Raw genomic sequence first — 27,385 nt, 5'->3', positions numbered from 1 at the left:
AAGGATGTTTGTGGGTTTGTGGAATTGGGGGGGGGGGGGGGGGTTATGTGGTGGCATGTCAGTTGCCAGTGGAGAAAAAAGGGGATGTGGGAAGAGGGAGAGATTCATGTGTTGCTGTTGGGGTGGGAGAAGATATGGCAGGTAGTGGGGGACGTAGACAGATGGATTGTATGACATAATCCATTTGATGACAGTGGGAACTGGAGATGGGGAGGTATAGATGATGGACATTGTGGAATGACCCATGATGTGTCAGTAAATGGCGATACTGTCTGACAAAGTGGTGCTGAAGATGGTGGTGATGAGCTGTGGTGAAGTCGTGGATGATGAGGTGGTGGCTAGCAATGGAATATCTCCAGTGTGACAGGAAAGACAGTTCTGGTATAAGGACTGAGGTGATGGTGATGACAAACAGATGAAGGTGACAGTGGCAATGAAGACAGTGGTGGTGAAAAGACTGCTGTGGCTGGGAGATGAAAATTGATGGATAGTTGATGCCATCGATGTTGGCAGCAAAGTGCGGGTGGTGACAGTGACAATGAGAAAACACACACACACACACACACACACACACACAAAACAAACACAAGAAGTTTCAAAACACAAATAAACTACACACATGAACAGATAAATATGCAAAGTATAGGGCAGTGCTCCTACAGTCTACGCAGCAATAAGAATAGCAACAAGTGAACTAGTGCTATGTAGTATCCTATTCAGACTAGTTGGTTGGTGCTCGAAAGATGTCAGGACAGTCACTGCACACAATTTTATAGCCACCTGAATTGGTGAACCGATCTTGTGCACCAATTGTGTGGATTAAATTTTGTTTTAAACTATTTTTAACAGAGAACACATTATCTGCATATTGTCATATGGTCACTAAATCCCTTGTTTCTAGATTACAGTTTTAAAGTTAATTGTTTTAAGCCATTTTAGTGCTATTATTTTCACTTATTCTTGAGCACACATCCCGCACGCACATGTACTGCCCTCTCTCATTCGAAACTCTTCTCAACATAACTGGCATCAGTGTGTTGTCAGCTCACTAGTTACATTTGTGAAGTACTGTCTAACAATGATCAGCATGATGTATATGGTTTTACTAATATGGAGGTGAATTTTATCTTGCACAGGTATGACTACAGTTTTAATGTACGAGATCTGTTCAAAAAATTCCAGAACTCTGTTCACAAAATTTTTCTATGTTTACCTTCTACTTATTGTGCATGGTCTCCTTCGAAATACTCTTCTTCACAAATGATACACCACTCCCAACATGGTTTCCACTTCCAGAAGCTGACTTTGTACATCTCTTGCTGGATCATGTGAAGCGCTAACCATGAATTTTCTTTTATTTCGTCTATCATTGCAAGTCTTCATCCTTTCAACAGGGTTTTCAAATTTGGAAATAAAAAAATAGTCTGCAGAGGCCAGGTCTGGAGAGTACAGAGGATGAGGCAGCACAGTGATTTCGTTCATTGTGCAATAGTCACGCACCAAGAAGGATGAATGTATGGGTGTGCTTTCATGATGCAAAAGCCATGTGAATTGCCTTGCCACATTTCAGGCCACTTCCTTCTCACATTTTCTCGCAGGCATCACAATGTGTCCCAATAGTACTATTAATTAACAGTTTGTCCTTGTGGTATGAATTCATGACAAACTAATCCTTCAATGTCAATGAAAACTATTGGAATGGCTTTGACGTTTGGCTTGAGTTGACAAGCTTTTTATGGCGTTGGAGAATTTTTGCCAACCCACTGTGAAGATTGAACCTTGGTGTCAATATCATAATTGTAACCCATGTCTCATCACCAGTTCTGATTCTCTTAAGGAACATCTGGTTCTCATTTGCACAATCCGAAAGCTCTTCACAAATTGAGAGTTGAAGGTCTATCTGGTCTTAATTCATGAGCCGTGGAACAAATCTGATGGCAACATGATGCATTCCAAGATGCTGTGTCAGGGTTTCATGACATGATCCAACTGGAATGTTACATTCTTCAGCAGTCTCTCAGACAGCCAGTCTGCACGATTTCCTTGACATTCCTGACAGGAGAGTCATTGGTAGATGTTGAAAGGCATCCTGAATTAGGGTCACCTTTAACTTCTGTCTGGCTATTTTTAAACCATGTGACTGAGCGAGGTGGCACACTGCATTTGGGAGAGCTATGGTTCAAACCTACATCCAGCCATCCTGATTTAGGTTTTCCATGATTTCCCTAACTCCCATCATGCAAATGCTGGGATGTTTCCTTTGAAATGGCATGGCTGACTTCCTTTCCTAATACAATGGGACTGATGACCTCGCTGTTTGGTCCTCTCCCCCAAACCAACCTAATCCACGTGAACCATTCATAACACTGAGTATGGCTTAAGCACTAATCACTGTAGGTTTCCTGCATTATTTGGTGTGTCTCTGTAAAGTTTTTTTTTTCCTCCCACACACACAAAATTTAATGCAGATGCATTACCCCTCTATCTCTGCCATCTCAAAATTTGCAAACTGTGTGACACAACATTCTACTCAGTACAGCACTGAACAATAACTAACAGACATTCAACAGTGAAACTAGTGGCAGTTACACATTAAACACAGGCATGTGCAGGGATGCCAACCCACATTTCACTCCAACACGCCATTGGCGCGAAATTACGAATGTTCTGGAAGTTTTAGAACAGACCTCATGCTTCCATAATATTATATAAGCAGCAAGTGTAGGGTGACCATACATCCCGATTAATCAGGATTGTCCCGTTTTTTGAGGCTCAAAAATTTGTCCCAACTTTTTTTTTAAAACAAGCAATTTGTCCCGATTTTCAAGGATTATTTTCAGACATTTACAAGGTGGTTAAAATATTTTCTGTGTGTCGATTTTATAAACTATCAATTGAAACTGACATTCCGTACGTTGGTACCCCCTAATAATGTACAGCTTAAGCACTATAATTGTTGCGTACTCTTATTTTCTTTGCTTTTGCTTGCCATTGTTGTCAGCACTCAGTATCAGTTTCGTGAAGTGCTAGCACGTCGTGGCGATGCCGAAACGAAAATCAAAGTTTTCGGAAGAACTTCAGAGGAAATTTCCTTGCTTCACTGCTACAGACAATGACTGTTCAGCAAAATGTAACGTATGTAACTCTGCTGTATCCATGTCTCATGGTGGTGCTGCAGATCTCAAGCATCGTATGAAATCAGAGAAACACAGGAAGAATCTTCGGTCGGCAGGTTCCTCTCAAAAAATGACTAAATATTTTATAACTTCAAATACACAGGAACAGAAAAACGTAGCTGCAGCAGAAGGAACTCTGTCATTCCATGTTGTTAAACGCCACCAAAGCTATCGTTCTAATGACTGCAGTGTTCAACCAAACAAAAACATTTTCCTGATTCTAAGATTGCAGAAAATGTTTTGCGTGGAAGAACAAAGTGTAAAGCAATTATCAACAATGTTATAGCTTCACGTTCCCAGAAACAGGTAATAGCTGCTGTAAACAGTGCAAAATACTTTTCAATATCTACTGATACTAGCAACCATGGCCATCAGAAAATTTTTCCTGTGATAGTTCAGTATTTTTCTGTAAGTGAGGGTGGACTGAAGACGAAATTGCTTGATCTTGATGAATTGCAGAATGAAAACTCCAAAACAATTCCCAATTATCTTTCTCATGTTATACAGTCATTCAGTATCATCTCAAAGTGTGTTGCATTTGGTGCAGACAATCCTAACTGTAATTTTGAGGGGTTAATGAAGAAAGAGGGTAATAATGTTTTCACACATCTGAAAGAAAAATTAAGAAACTCTAACATTGTTGGCATAGGTTGTCCAGCACATGTTGTTCATAACACACTTCAAAGTGCTTGTGATGTTTTACATGTTGACGTTGACTGCATTGTCATGAAGTTTTACAACCATTTTCATATTTTTTCTATTCGTGTTGCAGAACTCACTGAATTCTGTGAATTTGTTGGTGTCACTTACAAAAATTTACTTTCCTTTTCCAAAACAAAGTGGCTTTCATTGTTGCCAACCATAGAAAGGATCTTGAAAATGTATGAATCTTTGAAATCTTACTTTTTGTCACAGACTAACTCAAAGTGCCCTGCAATCTTAAAGAGTTTTTTCAGTGATCCTATAAATGAATGTTATTTACTTTTTGTACATTCACAAATGAGTGTTTTCCAACAATCCATTCTGAGCATTGAGAAACAGAATAATTCCATATGTGAAGTATTAGCAGTCTTAAATAAAGCTTTAACAAGCCTAAATTCAAGGAAACATGAACATTTTGTACCACTAAGTGTAAAAAAACTGTTGAATGATTGTGATGACCAGTCTGTTAAAAAATTTGACATAGCAGTATCAATGTTTTATGATGCTTCAGTAGACTATTTATCTTCATGGTTACAGGGAATAGCTGAGTTTTCTGTATTCTCATGGATGATGCTCACAGAACCACCAGAAAGGTCAGTAGTTGAAAATAATGTGGCTAATTGAAAAGGGAATTCTAGTAAATGACAGCCTCTAATTTGATGGAATAGTTCATATACAGTCATTTGTAAACCAACAAGTGGAAACAGTGAACAATGGAATCAATTGATGGCACATGAAAAATGGTGTAGGTTTTTCAGATCCTGCCAGTGTAATGAACAGTTCAGAGAATCGCTTAATATAGCGCAGTACTTCTTTTCACTCCCTGCCCACAATGCAAATGATGAAAGAGTTTTCAGCTTACTATCATCACAGTGGACATATGAGAGGAATAGATTTACGGTGAGAAGCATTAAGTGTATTTTACTGACCTGTTTAAACTTCAGTAAATACAGTTGCACTGACTTCTATTCATACCTATCAGGCAAACCTGAGTTGCTTTCATCTTCGAAGAAATATGATTGCAGTGTGGAATCCAGAATACCATAAATTCCTTGTGTTCACTAAGAACTTTTTTGTAGTGATTGTTACTGTATGTCTTTTTACATTCTGTGTTATAAATGTTACATTTCTTAATAAGAAAATTTCTGGAAACTTGAAATGTACTTCTTTCCAGTCTTTCCATTCTTTGTTTGGTTTTGTACACACACACACACACACACACACACACACACACACACACACACACACACACACACACAAATATCAGTGAAGGCTAATGTTAGCATTAAAAGTGATATTTTACGAGAAATAAAAATTATCCCGCTTTTTGGCCAAGAAAAATGTATGAAAGTCCCACTTTTGTCCGAAGAAAATATGGTCACCCTAAGCAAGTGTAAACAATTCATTGTATGATAGTGAGTTATTTTTCACTTTTTCTGTATACCTACATTTCAAAATGTATGTAATGTTAACTATTATAGGTGTAACAATTGATCACTCTGAAAAAGACATTTTTAAAGATGTTGAAACCTAGGTCAGGGGATTTGAATAAAACTTCCATTTATGAAAGTAATTTGCTGTATTTCACTTTATCCGCACAAAGATTCAGTTGTACAGCTGCTGCATCCAGCAATGTTCAAGTTTTTTTAAAAAATATATGCAGTTAAGAAGAAATAATACACTACATATATACAGTGCCAAATTTCTGAAAGTATGCTTGGGGATGCATCCCCTTTAACTTTTTGAATTCTCAGAGGAGAAAAAGTTACATTTCATTCATATTAAAAATCAGAAAAATCATACATTACTGACATTATAAGCAAAAGCAAGTAATGATATTAGATTTTGTCTATATCTGATGCATTTGTTAATATTATGTTGATATTCTTTCAGGGGTCATGGTGGCCAATTTAACAGCCTTTTGAAATGTGAGAAGTTTATTGACCTGTAAATTATTATCGACATTGTTCCAAATGTGAATGTTAAGAGGCACAGAAATAAATAATAGTCTTATGCGGTCAGATTTTAAAACACATTTTGAGAAGGCACTGCTTTCATTATTATGCAATGATGTCATAATGCCAGTTGTTCACTTCTGTATTCAGTGTTGAAGAATTTAAGGTGAAGTGTGGAATTCTATTAGACTTTGAGTTGAAATGAACTGCAAGATTAGAGAGTGTTTCTCATCCCCAAGAAAAAAGATTAAGTTTTATAAAGAAAGCAATTGAAAATAAACTTCGAAGTAATGAAAATGGTATTTCTTCATTCACTAAACTACCAGTTCTTTATTACTGGCCTGACAATGCTGAAGTTACTTTTTTAAGGAAGAAATTTAAAAAAATATGCCAGAGATTCAGATTTCCCAAAAGAAAAGCAAAAGCAGTAAGAGGTTTTCGAGAGTTCTTAGAAGAAAGAAAATGTTCAGCTCATTACTACCTCTGGTACACATAATTAATTGCATACCAATATCCATCAGTGAATATGGGTGGGTATTCCTCACAAATGAACCTAGTTTCAACACCATGAAGAGCATCACTGCTCCTGAAGACTCCTGCCAATTTTATGTTTTCAAATTAATAGGACCTCCTTTGCAACTGTTACACCCAGGTCTTTATGTGGAGATCAGGTTCCTGACAGGGAGATGACTGGCCAGAGACAGCAGAAGTAAGGAGTGGAAGCAGGATAAATAGATAGTGACATTCTGATGCAGATTTGGAGCCTGCTTTAAACAACAAGGTTCATCTGCAAGATGCTTTATACTGAGCATGTTTCCTATGAAGTATTTCACACTTACAGTATCTACAACAAGTCTGTGAAAGGAATTTTTTGGTTGTTCTTTCTGTTCACTTTTGATATTTACATTTGCCCAGATTACATTTGTAACTGATATTTATCTCAGTGGAATTGAGGCAGTAAATATGTTATATCGAACACAGTAGAAACTATATTATCTTGCAGGCATATATTCCCTTTGTTTCATTGTTAAATGAAGCTTTAATTCTTATTACAACAAAAAATTGCTGAAGTCAATAACTGAGATCCAGTTACTCACAGAAGTTATATCTGTCCATCCAGTGAGTAAATGATTCACTTAGATGTGGTAGGAGGTTGGAGGGAGGGGGAGGTTGCAAGGAATGTAGACAATCATCATCTGGTTTCATAAGTCTGTATGCTACTCAACACATTTGTAACAACAATAAAGTTAAGCTACAAGTGTATAATTTGAGATGAGATATCAGTTTTACTATTGCATTAAGGCACGTACTCAGTCTGTATGTATTGAAAGTACAATACTTGTAAATGCCTGATTAAGCAGTAGAACAGAACACTGTAACCAGTCAAATTTGAATACTACTCGCAGTACCGGTATATGCACATAAATCAAAGCGCATATCAATTACACTGCATTAATATTGAAATAAATACACTAACTGCAGGAATAATTATAAACACTCAATGCTGCTCACAAACAAGTCAGAACAAAATAAACTGTTAACCAAGGTACTTAGAATTACCAAAAAAATATGAAGCTTTCTGGCAGATTAAAACAGTGTGCCAGACTGGGACTCAAAATGATAAGATTACCTTAAGCGTTTGATATCTCTTCACCAACATGACAAAACTGTCACCTTTCAATATAACCTAGAACTGGGCTAAACAACAGATCACTATGCCACTGCATCAAATATTTTGTATTTATTATTTATTTATTTATTTATCAATCAGTTTCTGCGGAATCATGTAAGCCAGAGCTACTTTGTCACAGAATGAGTCATTACATAGCTTACAGAATGATGAATAGAAAATTTGTATATGAAATAATGAATAAAAAATGAAAAATTGTTAGAGGGTATACTAATCAATAATGTATTAGAGAGAAAAGCATGTACATTTCAGACTTGCTGCCTTCACTCACTCACAACTGAACTGTCACCTTCCACACTAATCTATACCTTAGGCTACAGAACAGACCAATCTGTCACCACACTCTACATTCAAAAAACTAATACAAATGCAAAAATTATTGTCAGCTTGTAATTGTTATGTTCTCTTTCTGTTTGTGCATGTGCGATATCATACACCACACCATCATTACGTTTTGGGATGAAGCCAACATCTGGTGTTCTTAGGCTCAATAGATCCAACTGGAAACCTTGCCTTTCATGGGCAATGCTCTCAGAATTGAGCCATCCAAACATGATTACGAACTTACACTCATAGTTTCACATCTTCTAGCATCTCTCCCCTACTTTCCAAGCTTCACAGGAGCTCCTCTGAAAAGCTTACTGGACTAGTGCTCCTGGAAGAAAAAGACACTGCGAAGAAATGGCTTAGCTACCACCCAGAGGATTGTTTCCAGAATAGACCTTTGAATCAGCAGCAGAATTTGTAATGTTTTGGAACTTCCTAACAGATTAAAACTTTTCAAAATATGTTCATACAATCATATTTGAAAAATTTTTATTTGGAAAAATTTAAAGGTTCAAGAGTTTCATTCCAATCTGGAGATGAGTGTGCAATGGTTCACACATTTTGGTTTCAAAATTCACAAAATTAGTAAATAATCTACTAAACAATGGAAAATCCAGGAAGGAATGTAGTCTGGCTTCAGCTGCCGGAGACTGTGGTCATACATGTGTCAGTTGCATTTGCACGAATGTGTGTGTGGGGGTGGATGTGTTGTGTGTGTGTTGTCTATTTTTGACATAGGCTTTGTTAGCCAAAAGTTTATTGCGTGGCAGTCTTTTCGTTGTGCCTATCTGCGACTCAGCATCTCCGCTATATGGTGAGCAACAACTAAATAATTTACTAGATATATATGTTTGTTTCTTAAGGATGCTTTATAGTGACAAGGTACAATAATGTCTGTAAAAACTACAAGGTCAGGAAAGATACATTTGACTGAAATGCACACAGTACCAAGGAATATGTCCGCGACAATACAAAAGTGATTATGTCTACACAATTGTACGTGAAGTGTTATGTAATCCTAATCACTGCACTTTTCATATACCTAATAAGCATTTCACTCACATCTCTGAATAAATATTTCATACTGAATAAATATTTTACCACAAGCAGCTACATTCACTTACCAGAGGCATAAACAAAAACTGTGACACAAGGCCAATGACAGGTCCTATGGGTCTGCGAAGTGTCTTTGTAAGCACTGCAAGGTCTAGTGCGCAACCAAAATTGATGTAGATGATCGATGCAAGGATGGCAACACTGTAGTTGAAGGCATGGTCAATGGCACGGTCCGGGCGCACCACAGTGACGGGCACAGGTGGAGACCGGCGCATCAGTGGACCGTCCACGCTGTTGTTGTGCATTTGCAGCCACATAGTCGTATGTCCTAAAAATACACCTGACACCTCGAATGCTGATGACCACACACCATCCTCACCCATGTGCTGAGTTCGAAGTGTGTAATGTGTGCTCTCAGGTGTCACCTGTAACACCAGTAAGAATGGCAACAACTGGTAAAAAAAAAAGATCCATTTAGACAATAATACACATCATATACATCTCAGTTAACACAATGTTCCCATGAGAAGATAGCGGAACATAGTTACAAATTAGTAAAAGCAAAGTAAAATCTGTTGTGCATAATCTGCAGATTTCTGGTCAGACTGCAGGTAGAGTGCAGCTTTTCATACGCCACAACAGCATAGGAGGGAGAGGATCTACATCTACATCTACGTGACTACTCTGCAATTCACATTTAAGTGCTTGGCAGAGGGTTCATCGAACCACAATCATACTATCTCTCTACCATTCCACTCCCGAACAGCGCGCGGGAAAAACGAACACCTAAACCTTTCTGTTCGAGCTCTGATTTCTCTTATTTTATTTTGATGATCATTCCTACCTATGTAGGTTGGCTCAACAAAATATTTTCGCATTCGGAAGAGAAAGTTGGTGACTGAAATTTCGCAAATAGATCTCGCCGCGACGAAAAACGTCTTTGCTTTAACGATTTCCATCCCAACTCGCGTATCATATCTGCCACACTCTCTCCCCTACTATGTGATAATACAAAACGAGCTGCCCTTTTTTGCACCCTTTCGATGTCCTCCGTCAATCCCACCTGGTAAGGATCCCACACCGCGCAGCAATATTCTAACAGAGGACGAACGAGTGTAGTGTAAGCTGTCTCTTTAGTGGACTTGTTGCATCTTCTAAGTGTCCTGCCAATGAAACGCAACCTTTGGCTCGCCTTCCCCACAATATTATCTATGTGGTCTTTCCAACTGAAGTTGTTCGTGATTTTGACACCCAGGTACTTAGTTGAATTGACAGCCTTGAGAATTGTACTATTTATCGAGTAATCGAATTCCAACGGATTTCTTTTGGAACTCATGTGGATCACCTCACACTTTTCGTTATTTAGCGTCAACTGCCACCTGCCACACCATACAGCAATCTTTTCTAAATCGCTTTGTAACTGATAATGGTCTTCGGATGACCTTACTAGACGGTAAATTACAGCATCGTCTGCGAACAACCTTAGAGAACTGCTCAGATTGTTACCCAGGTCATTTATATAGATCAGGAACAGCAGAGGTCCCAGGACGCTTCCCTGGGGAACACCTGATATCACTTCAGTTTTACTCAATGATTTGCCGTCTATTACTAGGAACTGCGACCTTCCTGACAGGAAATCACGAATCCAGTCGCACAACTGAGACGATACCCCATAGACCCATAGCTTGATTAGAAGTCGCTTGTGAGGAACGGTGTCAAAAGCTTTCCGGAAATCCGGAAATATGGAATCAACCTGAGATCCCCTGTCGATAGCGGCCATTGCTTCGTGCGAATAAAGAGCTAGCTGCGTTGCACAACAACGATGTTTTCTGAAGCCATGCTGATTACGTATCAATAGATCGTTCCCTTCGAGGTGATTCATAATGTTTGAAAACAGTATATGCTCCAAAACCCTACTGCAAACTAACGTCAATGATATAGGTCTCTAGTTCGATGGATTACTCCTACTACCCTTCTTAAACACTGGTGCGACCTGCACAATTTTCCAATCTGTAGGTACAGATCTATCGGTGAGCGCGCGGTTGTATATGATTGCTAAGTAGGGAGCTATTGTATCAGCGTAATCTGAAAGGAACCTAATCAGTATACAATCTGGACCTGAAGACTTGTCCGTATCAAGCGATTTGAGTTGCTTCGCAACCCTTAAGGTATCTACTTCTAAGAAACTCATGCTAGCATCTGTTCATGTTTCAAATTCTGGAATATTCCATTTGTCTTCCCTGGTGAAGGAATTTCGGAAAACTGCGTTCAATAACTCCGCTTTAGCGGCACAGTCGTCGGTAACAGTACCATCGGCACTGCGCAGCGAAGGTATTGACTGCGTCTTGCCGCTTGTGTACGTTACATACGACCATAATTTCTTCGGATTTCCTACCAAATTTCGAGACAATGTTTCGTTGTGGAACCTATTAAAGGCATCTCGCATTGAAGTCCGAGCCAAATTTCGCGCGTCTGTAAATTTTATCCAATCTTCGGGATTTCGCGTTCTTCTGAACTTCGCATGCTTTTTCCGTTGCCTCTGCAACAGCGTTCGGACCTGTTTTGTGTACCATGGGGGATCAGTTCCATCTCTTACCAATTTATGAGGTATGAATCTCTCAATTGCGGTTGCTACTATATCTGTGAATTTGAGCCACATCTCGTCTACATTTGCATAGTTAGTTCGGAAGGAATGGAGATTGTCTCTTAGGAAGGCTTCTAGAGACACTTTATCCGCTTTTTTAAATAAAATTATTTTGCGTTTGTTTCTGGTGGATTTGGAAGAAACGGTATTGAGCCTAGCTACAACGACCTTGTGATCACTAATCCCTGTATCAGTCATGAGGCTCTCTATTAGCTCTGGATTGTTTGTGTCTAAGAGTCCAGTGCCCCAGCCACCTTTTACCCCCAGGAAAGATCCCAAGTGCTCAATTTGATAGCAGGATAACTGGCTCTGGGCTCATCCTAAATAGAGTGGAATGACGAAAATCCCCACTCCTACCTGGGACTGAACCCAGGACCCTCAAGGCTGGAAGGTTGCACTCTACCCACTCCACCATACCATTAAACTAGTTACAAGTTAGAGGAATGTAAATCTGTGTCTTAAACTTAAATGTTAGTCTGAAAATGATAGTGTTTTATAGGCGTAGTAATATTTAATATGATACATCCTAGCCGTCCCTTACACTTGGAACCACCTCCCATAATCACCATTTAAGGAAAGATCTTCAACTTCACTTGGAGTCCAAATCATATCAATATTGTATTTCTCATATATGCAAAATAATGGACCACTTGAAATCAAATCTTCAATCTTGACTTTAATAATTTGACACTTATCAAACAGCGTGTTAAAGAAAAATGCCCAGAGGATTCCAATAATGTGACCTTCTGAGTGTATATGTCAGGCATATACATTTCATGTAATATTCCTTGTCACTGTCCGCAGATGATCTTTGTTTTATTGTGATGGACACATGATCTCACTTGGAGTCTATAGCGGAGCTCTAGTTTCCGTCTATTTTGAGTCAGTCTGTACAATTCATTGCCAGCAATGAGTGGCAACTGTCAAATGTAATTTCCGTTAATTTGAGCAATGGTAAAAACATGGACAAGTGGTTACCTTACTCTTTCTATGTAGTGTGAAAAAAACTGAGAACACCCTGGTCATTTGGTCAGCTTCAGTGTATTCATGTCCCAAGTAGATACCGTATTTACTCGAATTTAAGCTGCACTCGAATCTAAGCCGCACCTGAAATATGAGACTCGAAATCGAGGGAAAAAAAAAAATTCCTGGATCTAAGCCGCACCTGAAATCTGAGACTCGAAATTCAAGGGGAGAGAAAAGTTTAGGCCGCACCTCCAAATCGAAACAAAGTTGGTCCATTGTAATATGAGACACAATTTAGGTCGAATGAATGACGATATAGCTATAGTAGTTTGGTTCGAATCGTAGGCTTAGCAGTTAAGCTTTACCAGGTAGCCGTTGCTATGGCCGGTATTACACTATCAAATTTTTTTGTCAAAAGACTTTGTCAAAGATATTTGATGGTGTAATAGGAACTTTGTCAAATGTCGTCCAATATTTGATCAAATCTAGGGCCTCGCTGTAGATTTGATCAAAGAAATCGCTTGTCTTCTGTTCACTGCAATGTGACATGTAGAGATGGGCAAACTGAAACACGTAACTGTTTCGAAACAAATGAAACAGTACAATGTAATGTTTCGATACGCTGTTTCGAAACAGTGAAACAGTTTGTTTTTTTGTAATCTAATAAACCTACACATTTTATCATCTTGACTGTCTACTGTATAAGTATGTCCACATAAACACAAATGAGGTGCGAGAGCGCTAATCATATCGCAGAAAGTATGAAATTATCACTTAGGCGTCTTGGCAGTTTCGTATTTTCTGCAGCAAATGCGTTGCTTTCGTGTCGTGTGATTTTCATACTTTTCAATTGGCTGAGGACAGCCACAGCTGGAGACAGAAAAGCCACCACGAACGGAACTGGAGGTGGGATCAAATTGCAGAAACAACAGATATGCTACTGGGATTCCAGCATTCCGTTAGTATGGGTAATATACCCATCCTGCTAATTTCCATGCACACAAAGGGAATCTTTAAGGATAATAAGCACAGTGACTATAGACTCACAAATAACGCCAAATAATTCGAATAAATAAAAAATATAACAGACAAAAATTTCGTCTTTCAAGGTGTTTCGAACCGTTACTATAAATTCAACATGCTTCCTAGTCCTTCCCGTTCACCATTACACTATCAGTGATATGTCAAACAGATTGCTTGCAATTATACCTACATCAAATTTATGTATATGTCTAGTAACTGTCACTCTACGCCTTTTTTTATTCAACATGTTGTAGGCTTACTTACGTTTCTTAATATGATTACTGTACATGAACAGAGAGGCGTATGTTATCAAAAAGTGTAATTTAACTGAATGATTTTCACATATTTATTATTTTGAATGTGAATAGTATGCGTTGTTTTATTGTTTGGTTAGTGTTTATAAAGCAGATGTTACGCCATTTCGGAATATGACAGTCAGCTAGAAACGAAGCTTTATTTTCGGATATCTTAAGCTTCTTGCTATTGCTTGTCAAAAAGATTTCGACACTCTTGAAAGTGTTTCACGAAGTAGTATGTTGTGTTTCAGTACCTGTGCCGAGCCCGAATCTCGTCCAACACAGAGGGGAATGAAACAACACTGTTTCGATACAAGTAGTCCGTTCCAATCACAGGTGGACTGAAACAGCCTTATTTTGAAACAACGATACAGTTTCTGTGTCTGGCTCGAGATCGAATCTGGTCCAGTTATCCGAGACAGGCGCGGAATCAAACGCCACTGTTTCGAAACAGCGAACCGTAGCCGTTCCGAAACACTGAAACAGTTCCACGTATCGATACACTGTATCGAAAAATAGAAACCGTGGCCAAGTCTAGTGACATGTTACCACATGGAGTGCTAGCATCGCTGGTCATTCGTAGGCTACAAAGGGTTTTAGATGACACAGAAACTTGGGCCCGTCGCTGGCGAATCACCATCAATTCTGAAAAGACGCAGGCAATGCTGATTACCCGTAGGCTCGGAAGGCGCGAACCTCCTCAACGCCCCCCCCCCTCCACCTTCACCTAAACGGAACCCAACTCCCCTGGCGCAGAACCGCCAAGTATCTTGGCGTAACCTTGGACTCTCGTCTTACGTGGAAACCCCACATAGACGAGGTCCATAGGAAGGTCTGCGCCAGAATGTCCATCCTGTACCCAATCCTCAACTCATCCAGCTCCCTATCCTGCTCAGTAGGAGTGAACATATATCAGGCCCTGATCCGGCCAGTCATGGAATACGCGTGTCCTGTCTGGGGATACGCGGCGAAGCAGCACCTGGACACTCTCCAGAGGCTGCAGAACCGCGCCCTCAGGAGGGCACTGCGTTTACCCCTTGGATTCCCTATTGACGACTTGCATGCCGCTGCGGAAATCCCACTCCTGAGAGAGCGTTTCCAAGACCTGGCAAGGGCCTTCTATGAAGGTACTTCCAGGTCGGGAAACGCCCTCATCCACTCCCTAGGTCGGTATGACATGTCCCGCGATAAACACAATCGCCCCATGACGATCTTTGACGACTAAGTCGAAGAGAAAAATCCCAATACCCATTCCCAAATCCTGCTCCTACCCCAAATACTACAAATATCTCGCCAAACCTCAGGCAAGTACCAGACTCACACAGAACAAACATCACAATCTCACAGACATCCAAAAAGTACAGAAATAATCACACACACAAGCACACAGGGGAGTAAAAGCCGCAAGGCTACAAACTCCCCCTCACACTTCCCCAAAGAGGGGAAAGTAATAGATGTGAGCAGCAGCAGCATCGCTGCAGTGTTCTGTCGTCTGTAGTGTTTTTATAAAAATTGCCGGTAAATACAATTGGTGTTTGCCGACAACTACAAAATTATTAGATATGTATGAAGCTGATGAGGCGCTTTACAACGTGAGGCACTCTGAATACAAAAATAGATGAAGAAGATTGGAGACCTGACCTAACCTAACCTAACATATAACCTCTCCTGTAGCAAGGAATCGGAGTGTTACAGTTAGCCTGTCTTCTGAAGATGTAGCAGTTCTTAAATGAATATTCTGCTTTGTGATATGAGGATACACTTCACTGAGCACATACAGAAATGTATGCTCATCCATTCTTAAATAATTGATGTACGACTTGACGTCTTCCACTGTAAGCTCACGTAACAAGTTTTGTTGAATGCTTTTAATGCTCGTCGTAAAACCCACGGCTTCACCCAGATTAGATTAGTTTTTCGTTCCATAGATCCGTGCTGAGGAGATCCTCGTGGATGTGGAACATGTCAATTTATTTTTTTTAAGCTGAAATAACAATACTAATAGTATGAATATATAAATCATTTGTTTCTATTAAAAAATTCGTCAATGGAGTAGGAGTTGGCCACTAGTAAGTCTTTCAGGCTCCTTTTAAACTGATCTTTATTTGTAACTAAATTTTTTATGTTTGCTGCAAATTATTGAAGATGCGTGTTCCTGAGTAGTGGATCCCATTTTGAACTAAAGTAAGTGCTTTTTAAGTCATTGTGCAATCATTTTTGTTCCTGGTATTGTATGTACGAACTGAGTTGTTTGTTGGAAATATATATATTATTTAGGGCAAATTTCATTAAGGAGTAAATATACTGAGAGGCAGTAGTTAGTATACCCAGTTCTTTGAAAAGTTTTCTGCAGGATGTCCGTGAATTTACTCCACAAATAATACGTATTAGACTGTTTTGGACTCTGAACACTTTTGTTTGACTTGAAGATTAACCCCAAAATATTATACCATATGACATTATGGAATGTAAGTTAGCAAAGTATGCTAGCTTTTTCATTTTTATGTTGCCTATGTCTGCCAACACTCGAATTGCAAATACAAATTTGTTAAGGCGTTTCTGCAGTTCTGTGGTGTGCTCCTCCCAAATGAATTTATTATCAAGTTGTAATCCCCGGAATTAAGACTTTCAACCTCGTATGTACGGTTCCTTTTTTTCCCCCCCACTTCTTTTCCGCATGTGCACACAATGCAATAGCGGTACGTGCAACTGCTGTGGTTAATAACAAGTTGTCAGCCATCTTGAACTTTGACAAAAAATTTGATGACAGTGTAATTACCCCTTCTAGCTCTACGTCAAAGATCTTTGTCAAATATATTTGACGGAATATTTGATCACATCTTCGATCAAGTCTTTGACAAAGAAATTTGATAGTGGAATACCGGCCTATGCGCCAGGCGCTCCGTCCGTATTTATACGGGTACCCTTCCTTTTTCACGTGCTTCGTCTGGTTTGAATTGATTGCTTATTTTTCTTTGATCTGATAAGTGCCGTTTCCTTTGTTGTAGTTGTTTACGTCACTCAAAGCTGAAAATGCATTACTGTACTGTGCCATGCATTGTTTGTCGCATTCTGATACTGAGTGTTTACGACCTGTCGCCGCTCGCGGCATGGCTTGCTTTTGTGCGCACTACCGCCGCTTACAATTTTTTTTTTTTTTTTAAAGAGAGACAGAGAGGAATCGGCTCATTAGCAAAACAATGGCAAGAGACTGCTATTTGTTATTACTTACACTGCTGCTTTCTTTGATAATGATCAACAAGAACCAAATAATAGACTGCGTATTATAGAAGATGTTCTGAACGAGAGTTTAGCGAAAATTTTTCTCCGTTTGAAAATCTTTGCAGACCTTCTTTAGTACATTACATTCTGCACAGAAATTAGAGTTATCTTAGATTTAAAAATCTAATCAATTGCCGTGCTCCATTTCTGACTGTATCACTATTCGGCGTAAGAATAATACCAATATAAACATGACATGATATGTATATTCTTCCGCGTTTGCTGTTATCTCACTCTAGTTTCGTAGTTTATTAGGCAGACAGGATTTAAATGAGACAGCAGCAAACATATAACAATACATGGCAAAATGTTTATATTCGTATTATTAATATGGTGAAGAGAATACTGCAGCATGTGATTCACAATTCATAAAAGTTCCTATTAGCAACCATCTCTTCTCACAGGTAGGAAAAAATTCAGAACGCAGACGGATTTTCGTAGTACATTGAAATGCTGGTACATTCGAAGATGAACAATACGAAATTTGTATTTACTTCGTTGGATAATGTATGAAAAGGCAGTGGTCGAAACTCAGGGCGGAGAAAGAAAGCTCGTCTTCCACCTTTTTTTAAATTTATTTACTGACGCAGATGTTTTGGTGCCAGTATTTATCTCTGTGCCTGAGAAGCGCTACATATATTCGACGACAGAAGTTAGTTGTGGCGGCACCTACCAACATTTTTCAGAACTTCCGCTTACTTTGCACTCGATTCTAAGCCGCAGGCGGTTTTTTGGATTACAAAAATCGGAAAAAAGTGCGGCTTAGATTCGAGTAAATACGGTAATGGTCCACAAATTTTATTTCAGTTTTATATTAGTATTCATAACAGGCAAGCTGAATGAACTTAATGGTTCAAAAATGGCTCTGAGCACTATGGGACTTAACATATGTGGTCATCAGTGCCCTAGAACTTAGAACTACTTAAGCCTAACTAACCTAAGGACATCACACACATCCATGCCCAAGGCATGATGAATGAACTTAATAGACTGCTGCTATACTGGCAGTAGTAATATGAGTGAAAGTTGTGGCACTCCTCAGCATTTAGGAGGACATGCTGTACGTCACACATACAATACTGAATATTTTGATATGTCACATTGCAACCATACTGAAATATTCAGTACTGTATCTATGATTACTTTTCATACTCAGGATTGGAAGTCAGATCTTCCACATTCCAGAAGTGATTGTTTTTACCAAATAAATGGTTGTTTTTACCAATTAGGCAGCCAGAGCACTTTTTGACTGATTAAAATTCTCAGTCTCATATGTGTTGGCTCAAATTCTCTCAGAATAAATGTTCTTTGTTAAATAAATGTTATATTGCATTGAAGATGTATTAAACCATATCCTCCTACCAACCATTCCCTGTACTGTGGTATTCATTAGTTACTGGAACACTCCTGAGTGTTCATACACATAAAGTAGAAGTACACGGACTTGGCTGTGAGAATTTGAGTTGCTCACAAAGTGTACTCAAGTAATTTGTAAAGATGGGCACTCAGTAAACACAGGCGATCCACATTTGAATCCCATGTTTGGCGCAAGTTTTTATTGGTTATATTGTAATCATTGTAATTTTCCTTTTCTTCAATTTCGGCAATACAATATTTGCAGTATAGTTTCATGTGGCATAGAGATAAATATAGTGATGATTAATTTTACCAAATCAATCAATGATGCTGCATACATTTAAGACATTTAAGAAGTTATCATTCTTCTGTAGGATTGCAATGAAGAGAATATTTTGTGCACCCTCTGGGTCCATAAATGAAACCATTTCTTCCATTCACGAAATGCATTTCCATTACTGGCAAAGCACTGCATGCTCCATGTCAGTCAAAAGGCTGCATATTGACAACACACTGTCAGTCACACTAAATACAGACATCAAGTAATTTCTGTCAGTGATTTTTCCAAAAATAACACCACTTTCATTTGAGACCTGGTATAATTCGTTCAGTATGACATGTTCCTATCCTTTATCTGTGATGCTGCCAGTGTTTAAAATAATGTGCTCACTTCTTTGCTAAAATCTGTGTCATTACATTTTTGATGGCCAATAACTAGATACTTTGCAGACACCTACAGTATTACTTTTACACAATATTATTATTAATATTAAAATGATGTGAAGTGTGTCATTGGCAAAAGATTATGAGATTTACTGACATACATGCATACGTCAGTAATTTGTTGCTTTGGTTCAAAAGAGCTAAATGTTGTAAATATTTTGTTTTCAAGGTTCTCAGTCTTCACCAGTATTTAATAGCTCAAAGTAAGAAATGGAATTTTGGGAAATACGGAAGCGTCCGATCCCGCGCGTCTGCTTTGACCCATGACGTCACAAATATGGCTGAAACGACCATAAACCACAATTCCAATATGGCGCATATAAAGTCGGTACGTACACATTATGAGGACGAAAATACATCGAGAAACAAACACACACACTTTCCACAAAAAGCCTAATGACACTAACCGGACAAGCGCGGGAAATGGGGTATTTTTCGGTGTGGGTAAACTTAATATAAACAAATTTAGACACCAACCCCCATACAAAACGACGAAAAAAACCGACATCACAAAACTCCCCAAATACCACTAAACACAATATCATCTGGAATCGGACACTTCCCTTGACCTATATAGCTCAACAGCAGCTCCCGATCCCATAAATTAGGGTCAAACACTTCCCTTGGTCTGTATAGCTCAAAAACATCTCCTGATACCAATATCAACATACACAGCCATTCATTGGGATCGAACACTTCCCTTGACCTGCGCACTGTTAATTTTATCCGTCATATCCATTCCTGAACAAAAACAACAACCGATTAATTTGACTAAAATTACCACACGATGTACAGCGAACAACACTAAATTAACCTTCACACAAAATCGTTAACTCACTGAAACGAATTCCACTACAAAACAGACCCGACACTCAAACAGAACCCATTACACCACACAAACGAAAACCCTGAACATACCACCAGAGAGCACAACAAACCACAACACGACAACATCTACAAACTCCGCGCCGTCATGACGTCACACACGACACACCCTTACGTCATGGGTCAAAGCCGACGCGTGGGATCGGACGCTTCTGTCGATCCGAATTTTGTGTATCCCTGAATATCTTATCCTGGGTGACACAGAGGCACTGAAGTTCAGAACTGTGCAGATTAATTCATTTATGTTAAAAATGATGTATTTTAACTTTGTAAACTTTTCACCACATTGATTTTTTTTTGGGGGGGGGGGGGGGCTGTATGTATTCAACAAAAGAATGGTACCCCTTTGGCTCTACAGCTTAGAGTGACCTGTCAGAGTATTAATAAATGTTGTTCTGCAACATGCTTGATGCAGTCAGACCTGCTTGGCTGCCAAGTGCTATGTGAACATAACAGGTAATGGAAACAAGATGATAATCCTGCTAGCAAATAACACAGCAAAACGCCATGATGTGGCGAGCAGGGTACATGTACAAGATGTCATATCTGATGGTTGTTTTCTAAAAATCGATGTTTTTCTCATTTCTAACTTCTCTTAAAACTTGTTTCCCTTCTGCCTGACATGATAGTGAATGGAAAATAGTTTGAGTCTCGTTAAACGCTGTCTATGTACTATGCAAAGTGGAAGGTTGGATTTGCAAATAAATCATCAACAAGGGTGACAAGCAGTCTTCCATCACAACTTGCAAATGCCAGAAATTTAAGGACACCAACCTGTTGATGGTGTAGTTACATCAAAGGTGTTAGTAATTCTGTCTGCAAGGGAGGCTACTCTTATCACAGCACTGTAAGTAGCCAGGGCTTGTCATCTATTTACCTGCATTACATTAAATTTATGCATGCTGAGTTTCAGATATCAGTCTTTACATCAAATACTGAGTGTCTTTAGATTTTCTCACACTTTACAACAATTTTCTAATGTGACCAGACAACTGTGCCACCTGCAAACAGCTTCAGATAGCTAAAATCAGTCTTGAATAGATAATTTACGAGTTGTTTTTTTAAGTAAGGGCCGTTCGCGCGTATAGTCCCGTAGTTCGCGCGGACGCCGCAACAAGCCACCGCGCCACTTGCCGGCATCCTTCCCGTTCACACTGACGCAAGTTGCAGCTCTGTAACTGACGTGTACGCATCGCTGTGCTACTTTATAATGTTTACGATTATTGAATCGCCCGCCGCGTGTGAGATACGGTCAGTGATACGTTTTTTGACCGCGAGAAGCCTATCAGCTGCAGAAATTCATCGTCAGTGAACAGAAGTTTATGGCTTGAATGCAGTGAGTGAAGGTAAAGTGCGTCAATGGGTTAGAGAGTTTAAAAATGGCCGTCAAAACGTCCATGACGAAGAACGCTCAGGCCGGCCCTCTGTGATCACTGACGATTTGGTGGCTGCAGTCGAAACAAAGATTCGTGAGGCCAGAAGTTTCACAATTTCCACTCTTTCTTTGGAATTTCCACAAGTTTCAAGATCGGTTTTGTACAAAATTGTGTCTGAAAACCTAAACTTTAAGAAACTGTGTTCTCGGTGGGTACCCAGACTCCTGACAGAGAACTACAAAGGGAAGAGATTTGCCACTTCACTGGACTTTTTGATTCGTTACGAGGAAGAAGGGGATGACATATTGAGTCAAATAGTCACTGGAGATGAAACATGGGTATCCCATATCACTCCCAAAAGCAAGTGACAATCGATGGAATGGCGACACACAACCTCACCCGTCAAGGTCAAAGCCATACAGACGCTGTCAAAGTGCAAGATTATGGCAACTGTGTTCTGGGACCGGCGCAGTGTTTTGCTAGTGGACTTTATGCCATGAGGAACGACAATCAACTCAGATGCCTACTGTGCAACTCTAAAGAAGCTCCGCAGAGCAATTCGAAACAAAAGGCGCGGAATGCTGACAAAAGGAGTTTTGCTCCTGCACGATAACGCTAGGCCTCACACCTCTCAAAAGACTCGGGATTTGATTGATTCTTTTGGCTGGGAAGTTTTGGACCATGCAAACTTCTGGAGTGCATGACCAACAGAGTAGATTGCATTTCATACAAGTGGTGCTTGTGAAACTGGTGTTGATGACTAATGAAATTTTTTACTTCTCTTTAGAAGTCATTTATATATGAGCACAGAATTTATTCCAAAATCCTGCAATAAACTAGTCTGATTTAGATTGGCCTGCAGTTTTTTGCGTCTGCCCTGTTATCCTTCTGACAGACTGGACAGACATATGCTATTCCATGCAGGATAGCCACTCTGTTTATTTCTTTTGTTTTCCACCCATGCATTGCCGTCACATAAATATAAAAACTCATGAACTAGTTCTATGACTTCTTGTCACTGTTATTTTATACTGTATTATGTTCATTGTATGCATTATTCATTCTTATAGGCCTATTACCACTGATTTTCAGACCTCCTTGTGAGTATGTTCTGTTAAGCTGTTACCTTAGTTACTAAAAACGATCTGCACTAGAATCAAACAGAACTGAATCATCAGCAAAGTTCCCTCTGTTTTCACAGTTCAAGTGTCTGAAAAATTCCACTAGGACTGCTGATTACAGTTTTGATTGTGTGGAAATTTCTTATCAGACTCCATGCTTCTCGTAAACTGAACAGATTTCAAAATTAAGCTTCAAGTTTTTCTAATATGACTAGTTTATAACCAGTTTTGACTTTAATAAGAAAACCATTAGAACACTTAGCTTTGTTCAGTAATCAATGGAATTATGCATATTGGAATGTGCTAAGAGGGACAGGAAGACAAGCAGATGGATCAGGAAACAGACTGGAGTGGAAGATGTAAATAAGACTGTAATGAAAATTTTATGTGGGACATGTGCTGAGTTGAATGGATGGGAGACATGGAAGAAGCAAGGTCAGTACTAGATTCCAAGAGAAGGGTAAAATATCAAGAAGACAATCTAATGGAAGGTGAGTAAATGACACTAGAAAACATAAAGGAGAAGCATGGATGGGAATGGCTGAAGACTGGTGGTGGTGTTGGTAACTATTCCTTTCTAGCTTTGAAGGATTATCTGCTGAAACCAGTGGAAAGATATTGCAGAATTCCAGAAACCTTTCTCTTCTCTTAGTACTTCCCTAAAGCCAATATTGTCCAGTAATTGAACATTCCCCTACAACAGCATTCCTGGCAACCAACCCCATCAGTATTATACCCACCTTCTTATTAATAGATAGTGTGCTATATGAATCAACATTTCTTCAAAGCTCATGGTGTAAGAGGAAGCAACATGAGAGAAACATAAAAATATCTGGCAAATATGACAAGCAAGTGCTTCCAAATATGTAACTTCTAAAGTATATGTCTGTGGTCTATATTTAAATATTGCAGAAGCTATGCAACGGGTGTTTAAGTGAATGATACTGCTTAGTGAACTGAACAAAACTGGTATAAACAGATAGAATGTCAATTTTCAATTTATACGAAAACAGAGGTAGTAGTAGTAGTAGTAGTAGTAGAGGTGGTAGTAGTACTTCATTTGCTCAAGGGTCATAATTTACCATCATTTCACTGCTGGGGACATGTATACATGTCCTGCTATGATGTTCTTGAGGTGCTGTGGACTTGTACACGCATACTGCTTGGGTTTTCCTACAGTGCTATGGACATCTCTGAGTCCTCAGGTGCCAACCTCTTACTGCTGTAGATGAATTACTTACTTATCTGAACGAAAAAAGTTTCGAGTTTTTAGTATGCAACATATGTGCCTCACTGCTTGCTATCATTTGCAAAATACCTCATTTAGATACCTTGAGTCATTTACGAGATATTAAGATTATCATGAGCACGATTTGCGATACACAAGCAACTGAATGGACATGTTGCACATGACTGTCTGCTGGATATAAAACCCAATAACTTGAGAACGAACTGAGATAGTATTCTGGTATCAGTTTTAAATAAAATTTCGATATCGTATCTATATTTTATTCATTGCAATGTTAGAGCTAAAATAAACCATACACATAGTTTACAAAATGTGTTTTTACCTCCGAAAAATCTTTAAAATGTCATGCAATGTTTTACTCAGTTTGATGCAGCACAGTAAGTCTGGTGGATAACGAAAAGAAATTCAGTTTTGTATTGAGTGTGTGAAAATAAAATTTTATTACCTAATAGTTTTTGAAAAATTAGATGATAAGTATTTTTCGTCGCCTGGAATGCCAACTCTCAGCACAGGCACCAGCACTTGGTGAGCACTACAGCCATAACAAAAGCCGCCCTCAGCATGGATGCGGAGAGCACATCTGTAGCAGCGTGTTAGGCATGTCAAATTTATACAATTTTAAAACAGAAACAGATATTAACGGCATTTAGAAAACTGATATACATGTTAACAGCATAATGAAGACAATTTTGTTTTATTTTCCACTGAATGGCCATAAATTCAGTGACTGCTGACTACTGAAAATACTTTTAAGTCACAACTGCATCTTTTTTTTTATTAAAAAACTGCCATTACCAGTTTACAGTTACTATCTTCACTGACTGCCAATTCCCCATTCTCATTATCCAATAATCAGTCTAAAGAAATTATCACGCATGTAAAATACAAAGTAGCTAAACAGTTCCATGGAGGTGCCAATGTCAGTTGTTGGTTCGCATATGTTCTGAGACATAAAAGGTAGAAGTTACAGCATCAAAATTTGCTCATGTCAGCTTATCCTTCCTTTTAAGGTGCATACTTTTTCGACAATCAAGTGTCACAATAACATTGCCAACAACAAATGATACAGAAACAAACAATCATGGGGGGAGGGGGGATGAGCGAGAGAGAGAACTAAAGCATTCAATACCAATTAAATAGATTGTAACCTTACAAGATGGTCTTATAAGTTTTTGGGTTCAGAGGTCAGAGAAAGGCAATGGTGTAGCATCGTCATGGCTCGTAAAGCACTGTGACATTCAAACCAATCTTTTACATGATGACCGCTTAACCCAAAAGTAGGCTTAACCCAATACTAGCAGTCGGTTATGAACGAAACTGGAAGACAGTTATTCGAAATGTGTACTTTGTGAAAATGGATTCAATACACCAGTATTTCATGGAGAAAACTATGGAAACTGGGAATGGTGAATGGAAATACCATACAATGGCTTCAAGGACAAAAAAGAGAATAGACAATGAGGATACTGCGGAAGAGGAAAATCTGGCCATGTTGAACTACATTTATGTAACAATATGGAACAAGCACCTGGAATTCTTGAGTGATAAGAAAACTGCAGCTGTGATAATGAAAAAGTTTGACAAATTAGACGCTGAGGCATGGGTTTCCAAATTTTTTTAGAATGCTTCGAGAATCTTGGTATTTTGGTAGAGCAGTTTGTTTATTTGAAAATGAGAAAAACTTGTTTTATTTGGTGATTACTTCAGTCATAAGTTGTAAGTAATAACAGAGAAATAATGTTAAAATTTTAAAAATATTACAGAAATGTCAAAAATCGCCATGTTATTAATGTGTGTTTTTGGAGAGCACCTATTCACTTCCCACAGAACATCAGTGTTCCACAGAACACAGTTTGTGAAACCCTCACTAAAATTGGTTGGTCAGTTGGTTGGTTTAATGATAAAGGGACCAAACAGTGAGGTCATCAGTCCCTTCTACCTGGAACAGGCAAATCAAAAAAAACTACATGCCAAAGAAGGGACTGTGCGAAACACAGAGAAAGAAAACCGCAAGGTCTACTGAAGGTCAACAAAGCATAGAGAAAGGAATAAGGAAGAAAATGGGCACGTAATAATACTGAGTAGAGAGGCAATGGACGAATCAACTGGTAATTAGATAGTAGAGGCACAGAGCATTTTGTTAATAACGACAGTTATTGTTCTAAGTCCATAACTTCACAAGACCCTTGAATGCAAAAACTGTGGACAGTTGAGTTTTGCAAGCTACAAAAATGTAAATATATTTATCATTATTTTCCATTTTATAATGATATTTTTAATTGTAATGAAAAATGTATTTATTATTTCCGAGAGATGGACAGAAATTTGATTAACTATGCTAAAATAACAGAAAGCAGAGTCAAGATGGCGCCGGTAGAACAATGGGGTGACACTTCAGTCTCAGCTAAAAAGCAGTTTCCTAACAACTCATCATGTAAAGAATGCAAAACCGTGTGATTAAAGGCATCCTCTGTGCGAAATGTAACTTCTGGTTACACGAAAAGTGTGCGAATGTGAATCTCAGCCGGCCGGGGTGGCCGAGTGGTTCTAGGCGCTACAGTCTGGAACCGCGCGACCGCTACAATTGCAGGTTCGAATTCTGCCTCGGGCATCGGTGTGTGTGATATCCTTAGGTTAGTTATATTTAAATAGTTCTAAGTTATAGGGGACTGAGGACCTCAGAAGTTAAGTCCCATAGTGCTCAGAGCCATGTTTTTTTGTGTATCTCAAGTTCGTAAATGACGATATTAGGTGGTCATGCCGTGACTGTGTTACTGATGAATGTGAAGATTTTCTCAACAAGATAAATTCAAAAGACGAAATTTTCAAGTTACTGAATAGTGACATTGAGATTCTCAGAAAAGAAATTGTAATCTTTAAGCAAGAAAACGCGAAACTATTAAATAAATGTTTATGGATCTGTGGAAACAGTGAATCAGTGAAGGAAAATGGCAAAAAAACAGTCACACTCAAAGTGTTATAAGCTATATGCAGACTGAAAAAAGTGATGATAATGACTAAAATCGCGTAGAAAGAAATACAAAATGTGTCGAACCTAGAAAGAACTAGGAAGTGGGTTGTAGTAACGAGCAAAAGCAAAGGAAGGAAGCATCAAGAACTTGGCAAACAAAGCACCGGAAATGACTTCTCAATGATGGGTGATTCAGTAATTAAAATCGTTGAAGAGCCGAATACTAAAATTGACGTCCGCCCAGGAATAGGTATATCGTACATCAATTAAATTATCACCTCAAGAACATACAGACAATGAAACAAAATGCGTTCCCGGCGGTACATCGCAATGAAAACTACAGAGGTGTATTCATCCACATAGGGACGAACTCGCGAAACAGCAGTGAAGAAGAGATGGTAAACAAAGCAAGAAATCTAATCCGGACGGCGAAAAAAGTGTACCTAGCACCAAAGTTAATTATTAGTAGTATCCCGCACAGAAGATCTGTACGGTAAGTGATAAATACATAGAGAGGATAAACAATCGCATCAGTGAGCAGTGCAACAGACTTTGTGCCGTTTTCGTGGATTCTAATCAATTTGTCA

General features: G+C 38.9%; 1 protein-coding gene across 1 annotated transcript in view; it reads right to left on the bottom strand.

The window, feature by feature from the left end:
- LOC126250508 (ileal sodium/bile acid cotransporter-like) overlaps positions 1 to 27,385 on the bottom strand; it is a 209,181-nt gene that overhangs the window by 22,149 nt on the left and 159,647 nt on the right. Inside the window, exon 3 of the mRNA XM_049951565.1 lies at positions 8,975 to 9,331. Within this exon, the coding sequence (XP_049807522.1) occupies positions 8,975 to 9,331 (357 nt within the window). The remainder of the gene's footprint in view (positions 1 to 8,974; positions 9,332 to 27,385) is intronic.

Source organism: Schistocerca nitens, chromosome 1, assembly GCF_023898315.1.
Source record: "Schistocerca nitens isolate TAMUIC-IGC-003100 chromosome 1, iqSchNite1.1, whole genome shotgun sequence".
NCBI lineage: Eukaryota > Metazoa > Arthropoda > Insecta > Orthoptera > Acrididae > Schistocerca > Schistocerca nitens.
The sequence above is the reverse complement of the archived record's forward strand: the minus strand, read 5'-3'. Positions and strand labels throughout refer to the sequence as shown.